Source organism: Bidens hawaiensis, unplaced genomic scaffold (genome assembly GCF_021521415.1).
Source record: "Bidens hawaiensis isolate Kalapana, Puna unplaced genomic scaffold, B.hawaiensis_p1.1 tig00008951_1, whole genome shotgun sequence".
Taxonomy (NCBI): Eukaryota; Viridiplantae; Streptophyta; class Magnoliopsida; order Asterales; family Asteraceae; genus Bidens; species Bidens hawaiensis.
The window spans coordinates 365,831-385,612 of NW_027491653.1; the positions used below are offsets into that span (position 1 = coordinate 365,831).

The following is a 19,782-nucleotide window of genomic DNA, read 5'->3' on the forward strand; positions in this document are numbered from 1 at the left end:
ATTTTTATAACCGAGCCAAAATTTACTTAGGCTCGGCTCGTTGGCTCGATCTTAATCTCGTTTAACTTCAAAATCGAGTAAGAGCCTTAGCCAAGTTGCCTCATTTAATTTTGCACATTTTTAAAGATAAATAGACTTAGTAAGTGTTATCATTTCTATAGAAAAAAGCTCGTTTCTATAGAAAAAAAATGCATTAGTAATTGAATGGTATTATTAGACTATCTGGTGTCGGTCGTAAAATTGGGCGTGGAACAAAGCCACGACGGACGACCTAGCGCTAAACACCACCTCGCATTGTGCGTGAAAGGGTCGCCTGGACCCAAAATTTATATTTATTTAGTTTTTAAAATATTAATAAAGATACTAACAAATCATCTATCTCCATCTTAACCAATCATTACATTTTACATTTTATATTACCACATCAAATATTCAAAAAAATGTGAATTGCAAAACACCCTATTGTCTATGTGACACACTTTGTTGTTGAGTTAAACAATTGGTGAATAGAATACTCTCTTTCACCTGTCCGTTGACACAGACACGTCAATCTAGTTTTCTTTTATCACGTTAAAAATTTTATAACATGGATCACATGTTATGTTATAATACATTAAACGTATCGAAATAACCTCACGTGCACTAAATTTTTTTTAGAGTCCAAATCATTTATTAAAAAGCAGTTCGATTACTAATTTAATTATAGTTTTTCTATCGTATATATAAGAATTATTTATAATCTTTTAATAAAAAGTAAATAAAGTCATGGTTGCCTGTTCAAAAATAAATAAAGTTATGGTTTGTCAATCCAGCCCGATTTGCTTTGTGGAACATGGAAATTACCATATCTAAAGTTCAAACACTTTTAATTGTTGTTTTACTATAGAGAAAGTGAGAAACCAAACTAAAAATATAATTTTATACTCACTTGATACATTTTTCTTATAAAAATTTAAATAAAATAGCCTAAAGACATTGGCGAGATAAAATACTGTTACCAACAGCGCGTTGTACTTGCATCACCTCGATCTCATAGTAACTTAAGTATTTGATCGTTCTGTTCAAGACATAACCAATCAAAGAAACAGAATTTCTAAATTTAACGATAAATTAATCATAAAATAATAACCATACTATAATGGCAAAAGAAAAGAGAAAATTTTAACATAGCAACGTGTGGTTCTATCTTCAAGATAAGAGCACACTGAGATGCTTAGCTTAACAGCCTGTACAGCTTTTCAAGCTCATTCCCCACTCTACACCTAACTGTTACAATTATCAAGCTTGACCATCACATCTTAGAAAAGTCATTTGTTTTTCAAACATTACAATCAACTTTTATCTATAATGTTTGAAAACATATTAAGATTGACAGAATGACTAGACATATGTTAAGTTTAGTTATGGTTACAGCGAGGTTCACCCGTTTTGAACGCCCAAAATCGCAATCCTTTTCATTGAAAGACTGATGTAAAGATTCTAAGACCGAGTGTAGTGGTGAGCATTGTGGGGACGTTTTGGCCCAAAACGCCGGAACCCCCCCCCCCTCCCCTTCTCCTACCAACGGCCGTTTGAGCTTTAAAAAGACTCCCAACGTTGTCTACGCAACATTACATGAAGAGGAAGGTGGGGCCTAGAAGAGAAACCAACCAATGAAGAGGGAGGTGGGGGCTTTTTGCCCTTTTCTCACTACAAATGGCCTAATATTGAGTTTTTCCTTAACTAAATATAAGAGAGACGTGTATGACGTATGTGAGTATTTTTAAACAATGAGCATTGAATTAAACTACGAAAAGATACAAGAGAGGCATACTTGAGTTATTTTTTAAACAAGAAGCAGAAAGATAAAAGACATATTGGGTTTGTCTCCGACTCTCCGGTATATGCTATATTTTATTTTTTTCAAACACTACAAAATGTATTAAAACAAAACCCGACTAGCAAGAAACAAAGCCAAAAATACATTGAACATGATTAATTACAGCTTATGTGATAGATATGTGTTTGTGACAATGCTCTGACAAAATGTTTCTAGAGCTAAATATTCTTAACAACATTTATTAAAACTTTTTAACTAGTTATATGCTTTTTAATTTTAATATTAATTGTTCATATGTTATTATGATACGATGATGACTACGTGTCAAAACTAAAGTCATGTAAACAACATACATTGTATTTGCATATCATCATCACACTTCATCAATTATGGATCAACATTGACACAATACCATGAAAATATACACATTCTTTGGAAAATTAAAAAAATGGATTATATAAGCTTCTATTTGTGGAATCATAGGTTTTGGCGATCTTGGAATAAAATGAAGTCAATATATGGCAATTAATAAATCATTAGTACATTGTATTAAGGTTTTGAAAGAATAACACATTGTCGTTCAAAAAGAATCACACATTGATATATGTATTGAGATGTGTGTATACTAATGTAAACCACATAAAATTACTTTCCACGTACAATTATTCTAAGTTTATTGCTTTCCACGTACAATTATTCTAAGTTTCTAACTGACTTATTTTGAAGGTACTAATCAGGATAATTATTATAATATAACTTATACAAATTAATTTCTAGGAGTGTTTGGGATTCCTTATTTTTCCTTCTTATGACTTATAACTTTGGGAAAGTATCAAGTTTAAAGCCGAAAATTAATAAGATGCGAATTGGTTAAGGGCGCCATAAGTTTTATAATTTTGTGTTGTCCAATTTATATAAAAGGAAATTATCATATAACAATTAGATTTAAAACTTAAGGGACGCATCGGGTTCAAAACCGAGTAGTAAAAAGATGTGAGTTAGTTTTGACTCTTCTTTGTTTAATAATTAATAAATGTACGAGTTATGATATGTTTAATTGTGTTTCCGTCACGGAGCGCGGAGTATAAATCTAGTTATTATTTGAATAGTAACATACTCAAACATAACCAGCATTTAAGGCAACTTAGGTTAAACTTAACTCTTACAAAGTGGGTTACCCAGCACTTGTAAATTATTCAATCTAAGACATATAAAAAGTCAAGTGACATTAAATTTGACGATTATAGAAGGAAAATAATTGAACTTAAGTATACGAATATAAGAATTAAAGAAGATAACCTCACAAATAAATTGTCAAAAAGTAATGAGTTAATGACTAGAACAATCGCATACATGTAATGACTAACAACGCTCAATATTTTATTTTCTTAAACTTAGTATAAGTAAAATAAAATAAATTGTCAAAAAGTTGTGAAAACCTAGTAATTCACACGTTACGCAATACCAAAGGGAAAATTAGTAATTACAACCACCAAACCACCTTTAAAATTGTGAATTTGTGACTAGCCTCTTGTAGAATAATCACAATCTTGAGATAATATACGCGAATCCTTTGCCAAATTATCGACCTTGAAATGACACAATATCGATAATGTCTTGCTCTTCACTTCCAATATACCGATCTTCATTTTCATTGGAACCCGAAACTCGAGTAATGCCTCAACATGTTTTTTGGAATTTTTATTTGGTTCATTTAAGCTAGTTTGAATTTCCATAGGTAACTCTGTGTTGGAAAAGCTCGTTAGAGCTAAGTTAACGGCTTTTGAGTTCCTAGGGTCTTGTTTAGACGATGGAAACTCTCCGTTGGCGATTTTCTTATCATTAAAAGACAGAGATGTTTTGCCATGATCATCAAATAATATGATGGTGTGTGTATTAGGGTTTTCCGATGCCAATGTGATGTTGAATTCATATTTTTGTTGGCGTGCTTCGCCTTTTGTGATAACATGAACATTCTCTACACGAAATTTAGGGTCCTCTTTCTTGGTCATAAGTAAATGAATCACAAACACAATCCCCAAAATAATCTTTAAAACGAGAAGTGAAATTAATACATATTTGGCAGGAACAATTGAAAATATTTTGTAAGCTTTACGGTGGCGTTGTTCCATAATCAAAATGTTTTCTTTAGGGACTTGGGCGACAGAAGCATTCGAAGTAACATTTTGGAGGTTATTGGTGGCGGGGTTGTCATCTCCGACACGAATGGAAGTGGAGGGAGGTTCCCTCTTTTCCATTGAATGACGGAAGACAACTATGGATGGTGGCGGTGGTGACGACAACAATGGTGGGATGGAATGATGGTTTGCATTGAGGAGGGAATGAAAGTTTTTGGTTTTTTGGTTCAATAGTTTGGGAGGTTGAGCACATACAACGGGATTGAGTGGCATGCATATTAAGGCTATTATTAGACTATTATCTTTTGAAATGTTTTGACTTTTGACTAACATAGTTCATAATTAAGCAAAAACCAATCAAAATGGTTAAGAAACCGTCCATAACCTGGTAAAAATATTGATTTCTAGCCTAGCGGTTTGCATTTAACCCGGTTTTAACTTTTCGTAGATTAATGTGAACCGGTTTTTATTTCGTAACCGGTCTGTGCACATTTAGTGGTTGAGAGTTGAGACCACTCACATTACTCCATTAGCAAGCCATCAGCGTCTGTTTCACTATTTGAAACAAAAAGTAGACCACACCGTCAACCCAATTTGCAAACCATTTCAGTGTCACATGTCAAGATTGTGGTGTTCTTTTTATTTTATTTTACACTAGATAGTTTAACTATAATATTGATTTTTTTCTGGGAATTTTATAATGCACCGACTAGCAAGATAATAAACTGACAAAGAGAAAAAGGCTACATGAAAAGTATGAGATCTTTCATCTTACTCTGTCCAATATACATTACACTATATTCTTTCTACTCGATAACCAATAAAAAGAAAAATACATATCATCATCAAACAATCACTGGCTTTTTGACCGAATGAAAACAAATTTTTGTTTAGCCAAACTTAAGGAATAGTGTTCCATCCGGTCCATAAAGTTTGAAGGAGATCTAATTGTAAGAAATTTCACATTGAGTCATCATTCAACCGTATATTAATCTTGTTTACCGTGTCATAATCTCTAGACACATGATTTTTAAAGTAGATGGAAGATCAATACTTTTAGTCACTTAATTAAAATGGTTGAGAGGCGCTGATTACTCAAAACTTTCAACCCACAAATATTAATCTTTCTAGGTAAACAAAAAAACCAAATAAGTTTACTCGAATCGCTTGAAAGCATGAAATCATCGATATTATGTTACTTATAATATGAAGGATTAATCTTGATTAAGGTTTAAAGTTTAAAGAGTTTGAGTTTGAGTTTGAGTTTGAGTTTGAGTCAGTTTAGTTTATTAAATTAGGAATAAGTTTTGGTTATTATTATTAATTTATTTAGTTTCCTAGTTTGAGTCTAATTAGGTTTCTTGGTGAGCAAGTTAAGGTTTTAGTATAAATAAATGGTTTAGGGTTATTGTATTTTGTGTGGTTTTCGTTCTTAATAATATTGAAAGAATCGTGAGGAGTTCTCACAAAATAGTGTTGTTCGTGTTGCTCGATCCAATTAAGTCCAACAATTGGTATCAGAGCCGTATCAAGCTCGCAAGAAGGTTCAAAGGAAGGCAGACCGGTAGGCAGTAAATAAATCTGATCGCAAGAAGGTGGAAGCAAACAGCCACGTGAAAAAAGTCAAGGTTGTGTTATCAATAAAAAAGCAAGTTGTTTCCTGTTAATATTTGGAGAAGTGGATTTAAATTGAAGGAAGCAAGCAAGCATCCACGTTCAAAAAGTCAAAACTAAAAGAAAATAAAGAAAGCATTATATTACACACCTCAAATTAATTAGAGAAAGTAACCCGTCACAGGAAATTGCAACAATCACGTACACCTCAATTATTATTGTCGGACGAGTTGAGAAAGTGAGAAAGGAGAAGGTGATCGAAGATTTAGGCAACCAAGTTGAGGACGAGAGAAACAACGAAGAAGAACGAACCCACCAAAGAAGACGGGTTGCAATAGTGTAGCAATCAAACAGTGAAGAAGACGATCGTATCTGTGTGAACGATCAAGAAGACAAAGACGGTCGTATCTGTGTGAACGTTCGAGAAGAAAAATCAACGTCAATCTGTGTGATTCGTTGAAAGAAGAAGCAACGTCAATCTCTGTGATTTGTTGAAAGAAGAAAAATCAACGTTAATCTGTGTGATTCGTTGAAAGAAGCAGTAGCGTAAATCTGTGTGATTCGCTGTGATCGTATCTGTGTGAGCGATCAAAGAGGACGATCTGTGTGACGTTAAGAAGATTAGAAGAAAAGAATGGCGGATAATGCAAACAATGCAAGGAATGTCCCGGTTTGAGAAAACAACAACACCTCGTTTCAAGTACCAAAGTTGACAACAACGAACTACAACACTTGGACAATTCTAATGGAGTCAGTTTTGGATGCACAAGGGTTGTGGGAGACAATTGATCCGGTAACCGGTGGGGCCGTTGATGAAAAGAAGAACAAGATTGCAAGAGCAATTCTCTATCAAGCTTTACCAGAGGATATGCTCCTTCAAGTTGCTAGGAACCGAAGTGCGAAAGACATATGGGAAGCTTTACGTGTAAGGTTTCTAGGAGCTGACAGGGTCCAAAGGGCACGTTTAGCAAGTTTAAGAAGAGAATTTGAGCAACTTCGAATGAAGGAGATGGATACGATTGAAGAGTTTGCTGGAAAGTTAGCCGGATTTGTTTCAAAATATACTAGTCTTGGTTCAAATCTAGAAAATGAAGTGTTAGTGCGAAAATTGTTAGATTCGGTGCCAAAGAAGTATCTTCAGATTGTTGCTTCTATTGAGCAGTATTCAGATCTTGACACCATGCCATTCGAAGAAGCAATAAGCAGGTTGAAGGCCTATGAGGAACGAATCAGAAAGCAAGATGAGACGAGTGATAGCAGAAAAAGTAAGTTGTTGCTAACTAAAACTGATGGACAGGAAAGTTCAAAGAATGAAGAGGATGTTTGTGAATGTTGTGGACGAGGGAAAAGTAACCATAGACGTGGCCGATGTAGAGGACGTGGCGTTGGACGAGGTAGAGGTGGTCGGTTCCAACCCAGTGAAAATCAAAAGGAGAAAGGTATGGGTCGAGGTAAAGCTCATATCAGATGCTATAATTGTCTTGAGTATGGTCATTTTGCATATGAGTGCCCCGGGCCAAAACCGAAAGAGGAAGCTACTAATTTGGTTTGTGAAGATTTGGATCCAACACTATTTTGAAGAGTAACGAGTCCATATCAAGATTAAGGAGGGGAATGAAGGATTAATCTTGATTAAGGTTTAAAGTTTAAAGAGTTTGAGTTTGAGTCAGTTTAGTTTATTAAATTAGGAATAAGTTTTGGTTATTATTATTAATTTATTTAGTTTCCTAGTTTGAGTCTAATTAGGTTATTTGGTGAGCAAGTTAAGGTTTTAGTATAAATAGATGGTTTTGGGTTATTGTATTTTGTGTGGTTTTCGTTCTTAATAATATTGAAAGAGTCGTGAGGAGTTCTCACAAAATAGTGTTGTTCATGTTGCTCGATCCAATTAAGTCCAACATAATATACATATAAAGAGAACTTATTTTCACTTATGCAATTTACAGAAAATATTACTTGCCGATACAATTTATAGTCAATAACTTTTAATAATTAAGTTTTTTTTAATCTGAACTCTTGTTCATTTTATTTATTTTTTGTGTTTTTTAAAGCACCGGTAGAAATATTATTAAAAATAAAATTTGTAAAAAATATATATATATATATATATATCCATATATATATAATAAATATTAATCACTATCTATTATATATTTCTAAAATATTTTAATTTAAATGTATTATTGTTTATTTTTAAATAAAAAATTATTTTTTATATTTATACACTTTTAATATGAAAAAATAATAATAAATTATATTTATTTAATAAGGAATAGTGAAATATAGTTTGCTAATGAATGTGAAAAGTTTAGTTTGATTGGATTTTAATAATCCCAACTATTATGTATTGCCAAATAATAATCCTAACTAATAATCTAACTAGTGGAAATCCTAACTTTCAATTTTGTTACCAACAATAATCCCAGACTAACAGAATGTTAACTCATGACGATGTGACGTGTGAGGTGGCAACTATGTGGCAATGACTTGGATTTTTCAATTTAGATGGATTATTTGGAAATATAATATATTTAACATAAAATAAAAGACCACTGTTCTGTCATCCTCCCCCACCTCAACAAAGTCCACAACCAAATCAGACCAACGTCTTTTTATTTTATTTTATGTTAAATGTATTATATCCGAATAATCCATCAAAATTGAAAAATCCAAGTCGTTGCCACCTCACACGTCACATCATTATAAGTTAATATTCGGTTAGTCTGGGATTATTGTTGGTAACAAAGTTGAAAGTTGAGATTGACACTAGTTAGATTGTTAGTTAGAATTATTATTGGGCAATACCTAAATAGTTGAGATTATTAAAAAACAAAATGACAAAACTGGTCCTTTATGTTTTCATGATTTTTCAATAGTCGTCCTTTAGAAAACTTAATGACAAAAGACATCCTTTATATTTAAAAAATCTATCGTGTTATGTCCTTTGGCCCTAACCAAGTTAAATTTTCTCGTTAAATTTGATCACATGCAAGGCACATGAGGGTAATATTGTAATTTTACATATTTATTTAACAATTGAAATAAAAAAGAAATAAATATATTTAGATGAACATCACTCCATTTAAAAATTATTAAAATAATAACAATCCCAAACTTTTTCAACTCTCCTGAACACACACACTCAGCCTCCTTTATTCTACCACACAGAACCACCACCGCACTACCGTAGCTGCAACAAACGACGCCGGTGGTTCCTTAAACCCAACCGTTTTGCCGAAGGATGAATCCGTCGGGTGTTTTCCGGCAACACACTTGAAACCCAGATATGATTGCAACGGTGGTAGCCGATGATTTGAAGAGCACAACCCCATTGAAGATCTGTAATTTTGCTTCAAAAAAAGTGTTTTCAAACTCGGTTCAATTTTCGGATATGATCCATTCCTCCGACCGGGTCCCCATAGTGGCGGCAGCTGCCGAAACCACATATCTGTTTGGGATGTTGCTATGTTGCCGGAAAAAAAAGACGCCTCTAGTGGTGAAGAGAGGAGCAGAGAGAGTAAGAGGAGTATTAACCCTAATTTGGTTATTCAAATTGGAGATTTAGAACGGAGAAAAACCCTACCTTGTTGCTCAAATTGGGAATTTATGATGGAGCAAACCCCTAATTAGTTACTCAATTTGAGGATTTAGGTGTGTATTATTAGGTTTAAAATTGGGGATTCAGAGTATAGGTGGTTGAAGATGGTCTGAATGTTACAGAGAGAGAGAAGATGGTGGATGGAGAGATTAACTAAAATATTTATAAATGTACAAGTATACCTTGCAAATGACTAAATTTAACGAAAATACTTAACTGGGTTAGGGTCAAAGGACAAAACGTGATAGAGTTTTCAAATATAAAGGATGTTTTATGTTATTAAGTTTGCCAAAGGACGTCTACTGAAAAACCGTGCAAACATAAATGACGTCTTTTGCCATTTTGTCTTATTAAAATCCAACTTCCCTTTATAATAAAGACCGAGTTGGGTTGGGTTGGGTTGGGTTGGGTTGGGTTGGGTTGGTTTGTGAATGTGGATAACGTCACAACCAGACATGGGCTCATAATGGTTCACGTAGTTGGGCTTATTAATGGTTTATACGTTACGGCCCAGTCTAATAAGATTAGTTCGGTAACGTCACACTTTGTTCCCGGTGATCGAAGATCCGACGACGCCATTCACTTGAATGCGAATCTGTATCCGATCGATTGGTACTGAATCAACGGCAGATTGTTCAATTTGAGTTGAAATTGGATAGTAGAATTGGAAATGGAAAGTGTAATGAGCAGGATACGTAATTTGGACGCGTATCCTAAAATCAATCAGGATTTCTACAGCAGAACCTTCTCCGGTGGTCTCATCACTCTTATTTCTTCAGTCTTCATGCTTCTTCACTTCTTCGCTGAGCTCAGTCAGTTCTTTAACTATCTCTCTCTTTATGAATATTATTATTATTATTCTGTTGAATAAGTTAGGTTTTTATAACTGTCAACGTCATTCATTCAACCTTTTGACATTTACTGCAAATAGAATCATGATATTGATGTATTACAATTTCAACTCTTCTTGTTGTTATTATTCAGGTTGAACTTCAATAATCATCAGGTTTACACCTAATTCCTATAGTCATCATGTTCAATTAGATCCCTAATTATGCCCATCAATGAACGTGTTTATAATTGATGTAATCATTTGTGAATTGTGATCATAGTTATTAGACCATCTCCGACAGTTTTTGGTTCAAACCAGCCACGTCACTGCCACATCAGCCAGCTTTATAAAAAACCACATATTTTACTCCAACAATACACGTTCTCAAAACCATCTTTACAATTCCACATCATCACTTACTTTTACATTTATTTTAAATAAGAATTTCACAATACTATAAAATATTTAGTTTTTATAATTTGTATTTAAATAAATAGCAATATAATAAAAATTTAGGAAAAAATAGATTAACTAAAATATAACAAATAGATAAACAAAAAAAATATTACATAATTTAAAACGACAATTACTCTAACAAAATGAAAGAGAGATAATTTGGAACTTTTGCCTAATAATAAAACCTATGAATTATTATTATTCTTAACCGTCCACAAATGTTCCACTAAATCATTCTGAAGTACATGATGAGCTTCATTGTTACGTAAATCCCTGAACCATTAAGCGTTGTAAAATAGATAATAAAATCGTTAAAAATTTTAACAGTTAAGCCAGCCATTACATAAAAATAGACAAAACAAAAAAATACATAATTTTCGAAATAATTATAAAAAATATGTATATATGTACAATATTTTAATACATATTATAATATAAATATGGGTATATATATGTGGGTGAAAGATGTGACGTTTGGGGCCCACAATGGGTGGTTTTTGATGGTTTGAAAAATCAAACCTCAAACCTTTGTTTTTGGTTTGAACCAACCACTCCAATTGTTTGGTGGTTTTTAGGTTGGTTTGAACCAAGATAAACCAACCATTGGAGATGGTCTTAAAAGCCCTTGCTTCTTGCGCCTGGGCCCGTTTTTCAAGAGAGTCCCAATATATGCCCTACTAGCTCCTAGGGCCCTCGCTTCTTTGGTATTGATGACGGATCAAGAACAATGATCATTTGAACATTTACTTTTTATTACTTTACTTTGAACATTTTGTTAAAGTTTTGAAATTGCATTTGAATGTTGACTCTTTTAGAACTTTTGGTACTAATTAGATGATACCAAATGTTATATAATAACTTTTGCTAGTATTATTTTTCTAATACATAACATATTTTAATTTTTTTTATTTAAGTCCGTTTTTTTTCTTATGCCTAGGCCCTAGGTGAGGCCTATGTGACTTGAGTGTGCCTAGTGTCCTTTATAACTATGCTTGTGATCAGTTATAGTAGACCTTTGAGCATTGTTATAGCGAAGGCACAACTATTTCATATAGTAATGCTCATGTCATATAATATTATAATTGTCACTCGCAGTTAAGCTATGTTAGTAATATGTCTGTTTGGATGCAGGATTATATCTTCTTTCTGTAACTGAAACAAAACTAATGGTAGATACCTCAAGAGGAGAGCGTCTACGAATTCATGTAATAATTTTGTTTTCTGTTTGACTTAATTTATCAATTATGGTTATATGATATTTAAACTTTTAGAATCAATACATTGTATTTGTGTTGTATTAATCTTTATGCCCTCATAAAACTGCAGTTTGATATCATTTTTCCAGCACTTCCATGTACAATACTGAGTGTTGATGCCATGGATATCAGTGGAGAAGAACATCTTGACATTGTATGTCTATTACTAACATATTGTTTTATGACTATTTACTTTAAATCAGAAAATAATAGTGTTAATGCTCTTTCCTTTTACCATTGTGCCATCCTACTTAGGTCTACGAACGAACCAAACATTTAGATTGTGCCATCCTACTTAGGTCTATGAAGTTCATTTATTTTATAAATGAGCGGACTTTTCTACTCATTAAATTAAACGAACAAACATGAACACATGTCTCGTTCATTTACGTGCCTTAATATATCCATTTAAATATATAGGCTCATTACAAATTAGTCTAGTTTTAATAACTCTTTAGGCCCAACAGATTGTTGTTCAACTTTACTTATAATTGGTTTTAGCTTAGTTATATTTCTTCATCTTTGTTCAGTTATGTTCATTCGTTTATGTTCGTTAAAGTTTACTTATAACACGCTCATTTTCTTAACAAACGAACACGGACAAGGAAACCTCAGTAGTGTGGTTGTTTGTGTTGGATCGTTTGTTGGGTTAAGGTTAAAGGAACGAACATGAACATTGTTTACAAGCCTGAATTCCTACTATTGTTTCTCATAATGACTTTTAAGCATCCATACGTGCAGAAACATGACATTTTTAAAAAGAGAATCGATGCTAATGGTAATATCATAGAATCAAGACAAGATGGTATCGGTGCTCCCAAGGTATTTGACAAAAGATCATACAAGACTGATAAACTACTATTGCTAATTCACAAAAAGATAAATCTTTCTGACATATTGTTCGTAATATTATATTTTTAACAACAGATTGAGAAGCCTTTGCAAAGACATGGTGGTAGGCTTGAACACAATGAGACATATTGTGGTTCATGTTTTGGTGCAGAATCGGTATGTTTCAACTTTCTGTTATAATTTTATGTGCGAATTCTTTCAAACTATCTCTGAATATTACAGTCAGATGGAGAATGCTGCAACTCGTGTGAGGATGTTCGTGAAGCATATAGGAAGAAAGGTTGGGCAATGACGGATCCAGACTTAATCGATCAGGTAATCTGTGTCTATGTGTGTATATGTATCTGTATGGATGTATGTATGTGTGCGTATGGTATAGGTAAGTTTATTATATATAGAGAAAAAAACTACTTTATTATTTTTTCTTTAGTTGTACATTGAGCTTGTTCTTTTTTTACTCTTTTATTGTACATAAGGATAAATAAATTACTTTTTATCAGCTTCTTTAGCACACATAGAACTTTATATTCCTAAATCTTGTGTATTTTCTTTATTATTATTATTTTTGGTGTTTAAGGATTAACAATGATATAATGTTATCTAGAAATTAGTTTATAAGTGTTCAAAATAAGTTGATAATAATAGAAGTCAAACTGCAGTCAAAGATGCTGTTTTTAACTAACTTTTGAAACCCAATAGACAAAATATGAACACTGGATTTAAATATATCACCTCTTTAAGTATATTATTTAAATACTTGTTTGAGAGAAACTTAAAATAGGATAAACATGAACTAAAAAGCAGTTACGCTTGGTTTTTTTATTATTAACTAATATATAATAATTAATTATATAACATTAAACTGAATGCTCTATAGTGCAAAAGGGAAGGATTTTTACAAAGGATCAAAGATGAAGAAGGTGAAGGATGTAACGTATACGGTTTCTTGGACGTTAATAAAGTGGCTGGAAATTTCCATTTTGCCCCTGGAAAAAGCTTCCAACAATCAAACGTTCATATCCATGATCTGGTAGCTTTTCATAAAGACAGTTTTAATGTAAGATATAATCGCGCTTTATCGTGTATTCATCTTACTATAGTTATAAAATATGTTGTAATTATAACCGACTCCTTTTTAGCACAGATAAGTCACAAGATTAATCGGTTGGCTTTTGGCGAATATTTTCCTGGTGTGGTGAATCCCCTTGATGGGTATTTTTCTTCTCATTTCTATAACTTATAATTATTATCTGTTCTTTTAAAACTTTTTTGGAAGCATCTCACATTTGTTGATTTGTAGTGTGCAATGGATACAAGAACCACCAAGTGGGATGTTTGAGTATTTTCTCAAGGTATGACACTTGCTATCAATTATGTATTTATCATAAGCCTGTAAACGAATCAAACGAACATGAACAAATTTTTTGGTTCATTTAGTTAAATGAATAAACATGAACACATTCGTTTGTTCATTTATGCTCGTTATTTACGTTTGTTTTTTTATTTATTCAATTAAATTGCCAGGCCCATTAGAATTTTGTCTGATAATAGTAAATTAAAATATCACTCATTGCTGTTTAGTCTAGTTATATTAGTTTTTTAGGCGCAATAGATTGACATTCACATTTAGTTTCAACTGATATTTGATCAACTATGTTCGTTTATATTCATTAATCTAAATGTTTAGTTATATTCGCTCATTTACATATGTGAACCATTCGTTTATACTATTAACAAATGAACAGAAATGAACGAGAACACACTCATGTACTTAACGAGCGAGCACAAACAAGAAAACCATGTTCGTTTAACTGTTCATGTTCAGTCGTTTGTTTGGTTAAAGTTAAATGAACGAACACGAACAATGTGTGTTTGTTCGGCTCGTTTACATGCCTAATACATCATCTGTCACTTATTCTTGTGAATAAAACGAATCAAATCATAATGTTGATGTGGATGTAAATCCACTATATTATTGGTATTAAGACATTTTTACATTTTACCTTAACTTAATTATGCTTTTTTTAATAATGGTGAATCAAAAGTCTTTTGTTTTCCATGTAAATGGCTTAAAAACTAGACTTAAACTAGACTTACAACTCTATCTGATAACTACATTATTATGTAACTTATATTTATTATCTAAAAGTTATTATATGTATGTCGGTATGTCCGTCAGGTTGTACCGAGTGTTTACACAGATGTTAATGGACACAACATCCAATCAAACCAGGTATCCTTAATTCTTTCAAAACAACTTTAAATGACTATATAGTATTTACTTATTAATGTTAACACAGTTTTCTTATTCAGTTTTCAGTAACCGAACACTTTAAAGGTGCCGAAGTGGGTCGTCTTAAAACTCTTCCTGGAGTATTTTTCTTTTATGAACTTTCACCTATCAAGGTTTGCTTTCTGTTACTTAATAAAACTAAATTTTTAAACTTTCTTTTTTTCTAAATTTTATAAAAATTTCACAGGTTACCTTCACAGAAGAACATGTTTCATTTCTGCACTTTTTGACTAATGTTTGTGCTATTATTGGAGGTAAGATTTTATAAACACACACCCATATATAAACATAATAATCTAACTTGCAATTTGATGAATTCAAATTTATAAACTTTTCAGGAGTTTTCACTGTTTCTGGGATACTAGATTCGTTTATATATCATGGTCAAAGAGCTATTAGCAAAAAGATGGAGATTGTAAAGTTAAATTGATGAGTAGTTTTGTTTATTGTTTATAAATTTATCAGCAAATGAAAATATATATTTTTCACTTAAGTTAGTTTTGTATTTGCTTATTATTGGTTTATTGAAGCTAATAAACTCGTAGTTTGTAAATCTCGTAACTATAAGTATTGCATGAAAATTTTCATATACGCTATCGATGATATGTTTATAGGATGGGGAATCCTATAAAAATCAACATGCGTTTGACAAGTGGCGTTAGTTGGATGTTGAGTATTAGACTCGGCTCGAATTTGAATTTCATGGTTCAAATTCGGTTTTCAAAAATTCAAATTTGATTTGAGTTGAAGTCTTTATATGCCTATAAAAGGAAACCTATAAGAGTAGTACTAGTCAGTTATATTTCCATATAACTGTGTATCCATAATCGTGTATAATTAGGGAACAGCTTTATGATTTTTTGCTTCTTCGCCTTCTTTTCTTTGTTGGGAGTTTTATCGGAAGATTTTCCCGGTTGGTCCATGAACTCAGTTTGTATTTCTTCTAAATACTTGTCCAAGTTGCTTTGGTAGAACTTAGACTATTAGATGAGGGAATAGCCTCATTGTTAAACATGAGAATTGATAATAATCTTTTTTACTATTAGATGAAATAGACATGGTTTTGCTAGAAGTTTATACAGATGAATGTTTTCTCAGTTCTTCATTTTTTTTTCATGTATGACTTGATTGTATCAAATTTTGAAATTTCTTATTTACTTGTGTGACTTGATTGTATCAAATACTGAAATTTCTTGTTTACTAGTTATAAGTCTTCTTGAAATATGTTCAAATGTGCTAGGGAGTTGTCTTTGTTGTTTGTGTGAAATACGAGTCTTATAATACTCTATATGCGCAACAATTGTATTCATCGTCTTTTGGCCTTCAATTTGCTTGGTTGAATCTTTTATTCTAATCATTTTTGTCAATAACTTTGTCTAAGAAGTTATTTTAAACATGGTAAATTGTATTTTAGGGTAGATCTTTCGGGGTATATCATGTGATTAGTTTCCATTTCCAAATCCATATAATAGAAAAATTTATGAAAAATTACGTTGAGGTTATTCCCTCAAACCAAGTTTTATTGTACGCACATGCATTTTAAAATACAAATTACAGACGATTATAAATACTTATAAATTCGATTCGTATTTCGAATCGAATCCGACGTCAAAATTCAGACTATAAATAATGTTCGTAATGTAATTCCCTTTAATATCAACAATTTGATTCGGGCCCCAGAAATACGTATTGGGCCACTCTCACCAAAATAGAAAACACAGGCCACAAAGTTTACACAACTCAAGGCCCACTGTCTCAACAATCTAAAAAAATTATTATAGTTCTTTTAAATAAAAATAAATAAAGTTATAATAATGTCATTATCAAGATGTATACAAGATAGGTGTTAATCATGTCGGGTTGGCGGGTTGATGAGTTTCAGGGTGACATGTTGGCGTGTTGAGATTCTTCAACCATAACCCAACCCATATATGTGTTTGTGTGGGGGTCGTGTTGACCAATTTAAATTCGTGCCGTGTATCGGGTCAACCCGTTTTACATTTGTTTACGGATATTTGTGGGACTTAGTAACAAATTAAACAATTAATTACTCTTATTCATATAGAACATTTTAGTAATTTGTGATATATCTAATTGTATTTGTGTATCTATCTCTCATTCTTAATTAAAAAACTTGGTTTACATATTTAGCTCAAAACAAGAACAAACGAATGGTAATAGTTAGAGAATAGATATTTAGTACTAATAAAAATAAAATTGTTAGAATTGAAAAGTAGATAAAAGTAGTATAAAAAGAAATTAGTTTTATTTTAGAGGTGAAAGGTTACATGAAAAGTTAAAAATCAAAGTATATAACTTAGAATTTAGCAACTCTTTTCTATAAGATTCAAATATTAACTTCTCTAAAACACTTAAACGGTAGTGTTGGGTTAAATGGATATGGGTTATAAACTTGGGTTATGAAAGAAAGAGGAAAAGACCATGGGCTTAAGCCCATGATCCATAATTATATAAGTCATAAATACCCATCAATCACTCATTTCACACATATTCCATACACCACCAAAACACACACTTAACCTCTCTCTCATCTTGCTCTCCCTCTCTAGCCGAAATCACCAAGGAAACTGATCCCGATCCAAGGTAATGATAGTATGTTATTGTATGAGCTCAAACACGTTAGATCTAGTTGCGAAACGACGAGCCGACACCGTTAAACCGTTTAAGTCACGAGATCCGGGTGGAATCGGGTATAAACCGAACCTAAAATAAGCTTAGGGGTCACCCTAGCTCAGATCTGGATTGAACGGGACGAAAAACAGTGAAACTCGTTTTTCCGGCGAATCCGATTTTCCGGTGACGGCGCCGGAAAAAGTACGAGGTAAAAGGGGAATGTCAGAGAATGCTCCTGACATTCTCTGACCTAAACCTAATTCGTTAACGGGGAGTTAACGAATTATTGGTGATTCGTCATGTAATTCGTTACAGAAAACATAGCGAGCTAGCTTAAGTTCGTGTTCAATTCGTTAAGGGGAAAAGATAACAAATCACCCTTGATTCGTTATAGTCAGTTCGTTAAGGAGATAGCGAATTAGAATGACCAATTCGTTACGCGGACTGACTCGTTATGGGCTGATTCGTCAAAAGGACCAGTTCGTTAAAAGGGTCCAATTCGTTTAGTAACCAGTTCGTTAAAGGGTTTAATTCGTTACAGAAACCAGTTCGCTAAGATAAGTCAATTCGTTATGAACCAGTAACGAATTAGAAGTTTAACGGAATGACAGAACAGTCATTGGACTTAGAAAAGAATGAGATAATTACACATTAACCCTTGGTCTTTGTTAATGTATGAAAGATACCTTTAAAGGTTAACGAGTAACGGTTTACTAACCGGTAATGATCCAATGAAGTAAAACCGACGTAGATACTTGAGATTAATCAAGTAGATGATAAGAAGTGCTAGATCCGTATTTAATATTTGTATGATTATATAGTTAGTCGTGCCCAGCTCAGGAAAGGAATAACAATTAACGGCTAGCGTAACCGAATTCAGGTGAGTTTCTAGCCCCACTTCCTTGTTATGTTTTCGGGGCTGTGTGCATACTCGATGTGATAGTTAATACACTTACCTTAAGTAGTAGGTGTATGCCTTGTATGATTTATGTATGATGATTGTTTGACGATGCATGAACGATCTTCGGATATTGCATGTGCCGTCAAGTGATGGTTAAAGGATTGATTGATGTGTATATATGATAAGTGAAAGATGTATGTATGTTATGATGATAGTACATGAACGATCTTCGGATATTGCATGTGTTGCCAGGTGATAGTCAAAGATATGACTATATATATATATGCTATGTAAATGAGGTATGTATGTTATGATGATGGTACGTGAACGATCTTCGGATATTGCACGTAACATTAAGAAAGGTATGTATAGACATGTATGGTACAATGTACTAAATAAAGGGAACTGACCCTAATAATGTCGGCGAATGTAGGGCACCGACTCTAATAATCTCGGCGAATGGAGGGAACCGACCCTGATAATGTCGGCGAATTCAGGGAACCGACCCTGATAATGTCGGCGAATGCAGGGGACCGACCCTGATAATGTCGGCGAATGCAGGGAACCGACCCTATTAACACCGGCGAAGGTTTTAGGGAGAAATGTTCTTTAAACGTATATGTATGAATGAAAGTATGTATGTAAGTATGAAAGAAAGAATAAAAGTATATGTGTATGTAAGTATGTAAGTAAATATGGAGGTATGTACCTTCGGGTGCATATGTAAGTATGTGAATGTATTGTATGTCGTCTAATTAACTAGAACTCACTAAACGTAGCTGACTTTTAGTATGCACGCAGGTTAACAGACTGAGACAGTTGGTTTGAGCGGGACACATGGCAAGATTGAAGTGGCTGACATCTGAAGATTGGTCATGCTGTTTTAATACTATGTTTTAATTACGTTTTGAAAAGACAAGTTATGAATGTTTGTAATGAATGATTGACAGTTATTATTATTCCGCAAAAGTTTTATTTAACTCTGATGATTAGAACTATGCTAATGAGTAAATACAACGTCCAAAGTAGGGCACCGGAGACGGGGCTTTACAAGTTGGTATCATGTGACATCTGCCCTGATCCGACCCGACCCAGGTACCCGTTTCTCTGACCCGATCTCTTTCTTTTATGATTTAATATTTATTTAGTATTTATACTTTATTTTTAATATGTATTTTCCTTCCCGCCTTTCGTTTCCTTCCCGCTGTCCCGTCCCTCTCCTTCTCTCTTTCCGCCTTCTTTTCCCTCTTGTCGCCGTCCCGCCCTTAAGCCTTGTTTCCCTCTTTTTCTTCTAACTCTTTGCTTGCCCTTTGTTCCTTCCCGCCTAAGGTTGTCTGCGCAGCTCCACGCGCCAGACTCCCTTACAAGAAATCCTGCGTGAAGACCATC

At 33.1% G+C, this 19,782-nt stretch overlaps 2 protein-coding genes across 2 annotated transcripts; one reads left to right on the forward strand and one right to left on the reverse strand.

Moving 5' to 3' along the window:
- Positions 1–3,213: 3,213 nt before the first annotated feature.
- LOC143530578 (NDR1/HIN1-like protein 13) lies at positions 3,214–4,234 on the reverse strand. The gene has a single exon (XM_077026071.1). It carries the CDS (start codon positions 4,228–4,230, stop codon positions 3,343–3,345), a length of 888 nt encoding a protein of 295 aa, XP_076882186.1. The 5' UTR covers positions 4,231–4,234; the 3' UTR covers positions 3,214–3,342.
- Positions 4,235–9,839: 5,605 nt separating this feature from the next.
- On the forward strand, positions 9,840–15,438 carry LOC143530579 (uncharacterized). Its single transcript, XM_077026072.1, has 13 exons — positions 9,840–9,981; positions 11,589–11,662; positions 11,784–11,867; positions 12,455–12,535; positions 12,641–12,721; positions 12,788–12,880; positions 13,443–13,622; positions 13,710–13,777; positions 13,866–13,917; positions 14,745–14,798; positions 14,879–14,971; positions 15,046–15,112; positions 15,197–15,438. The coding sequence occupies exons 1-13, from the start codon at positions 9,840–9,842 to the stop codon at positions 15,286–15,288; spliced, it is 1,161 nt and encodes a 386-aa protein (XP_076882187.1). The 3' UTR covers positions 15,289–15,438.
- The last annotated feature ends 4,344 nt before the right edge of the window (positions 15,439–19,782 follow it).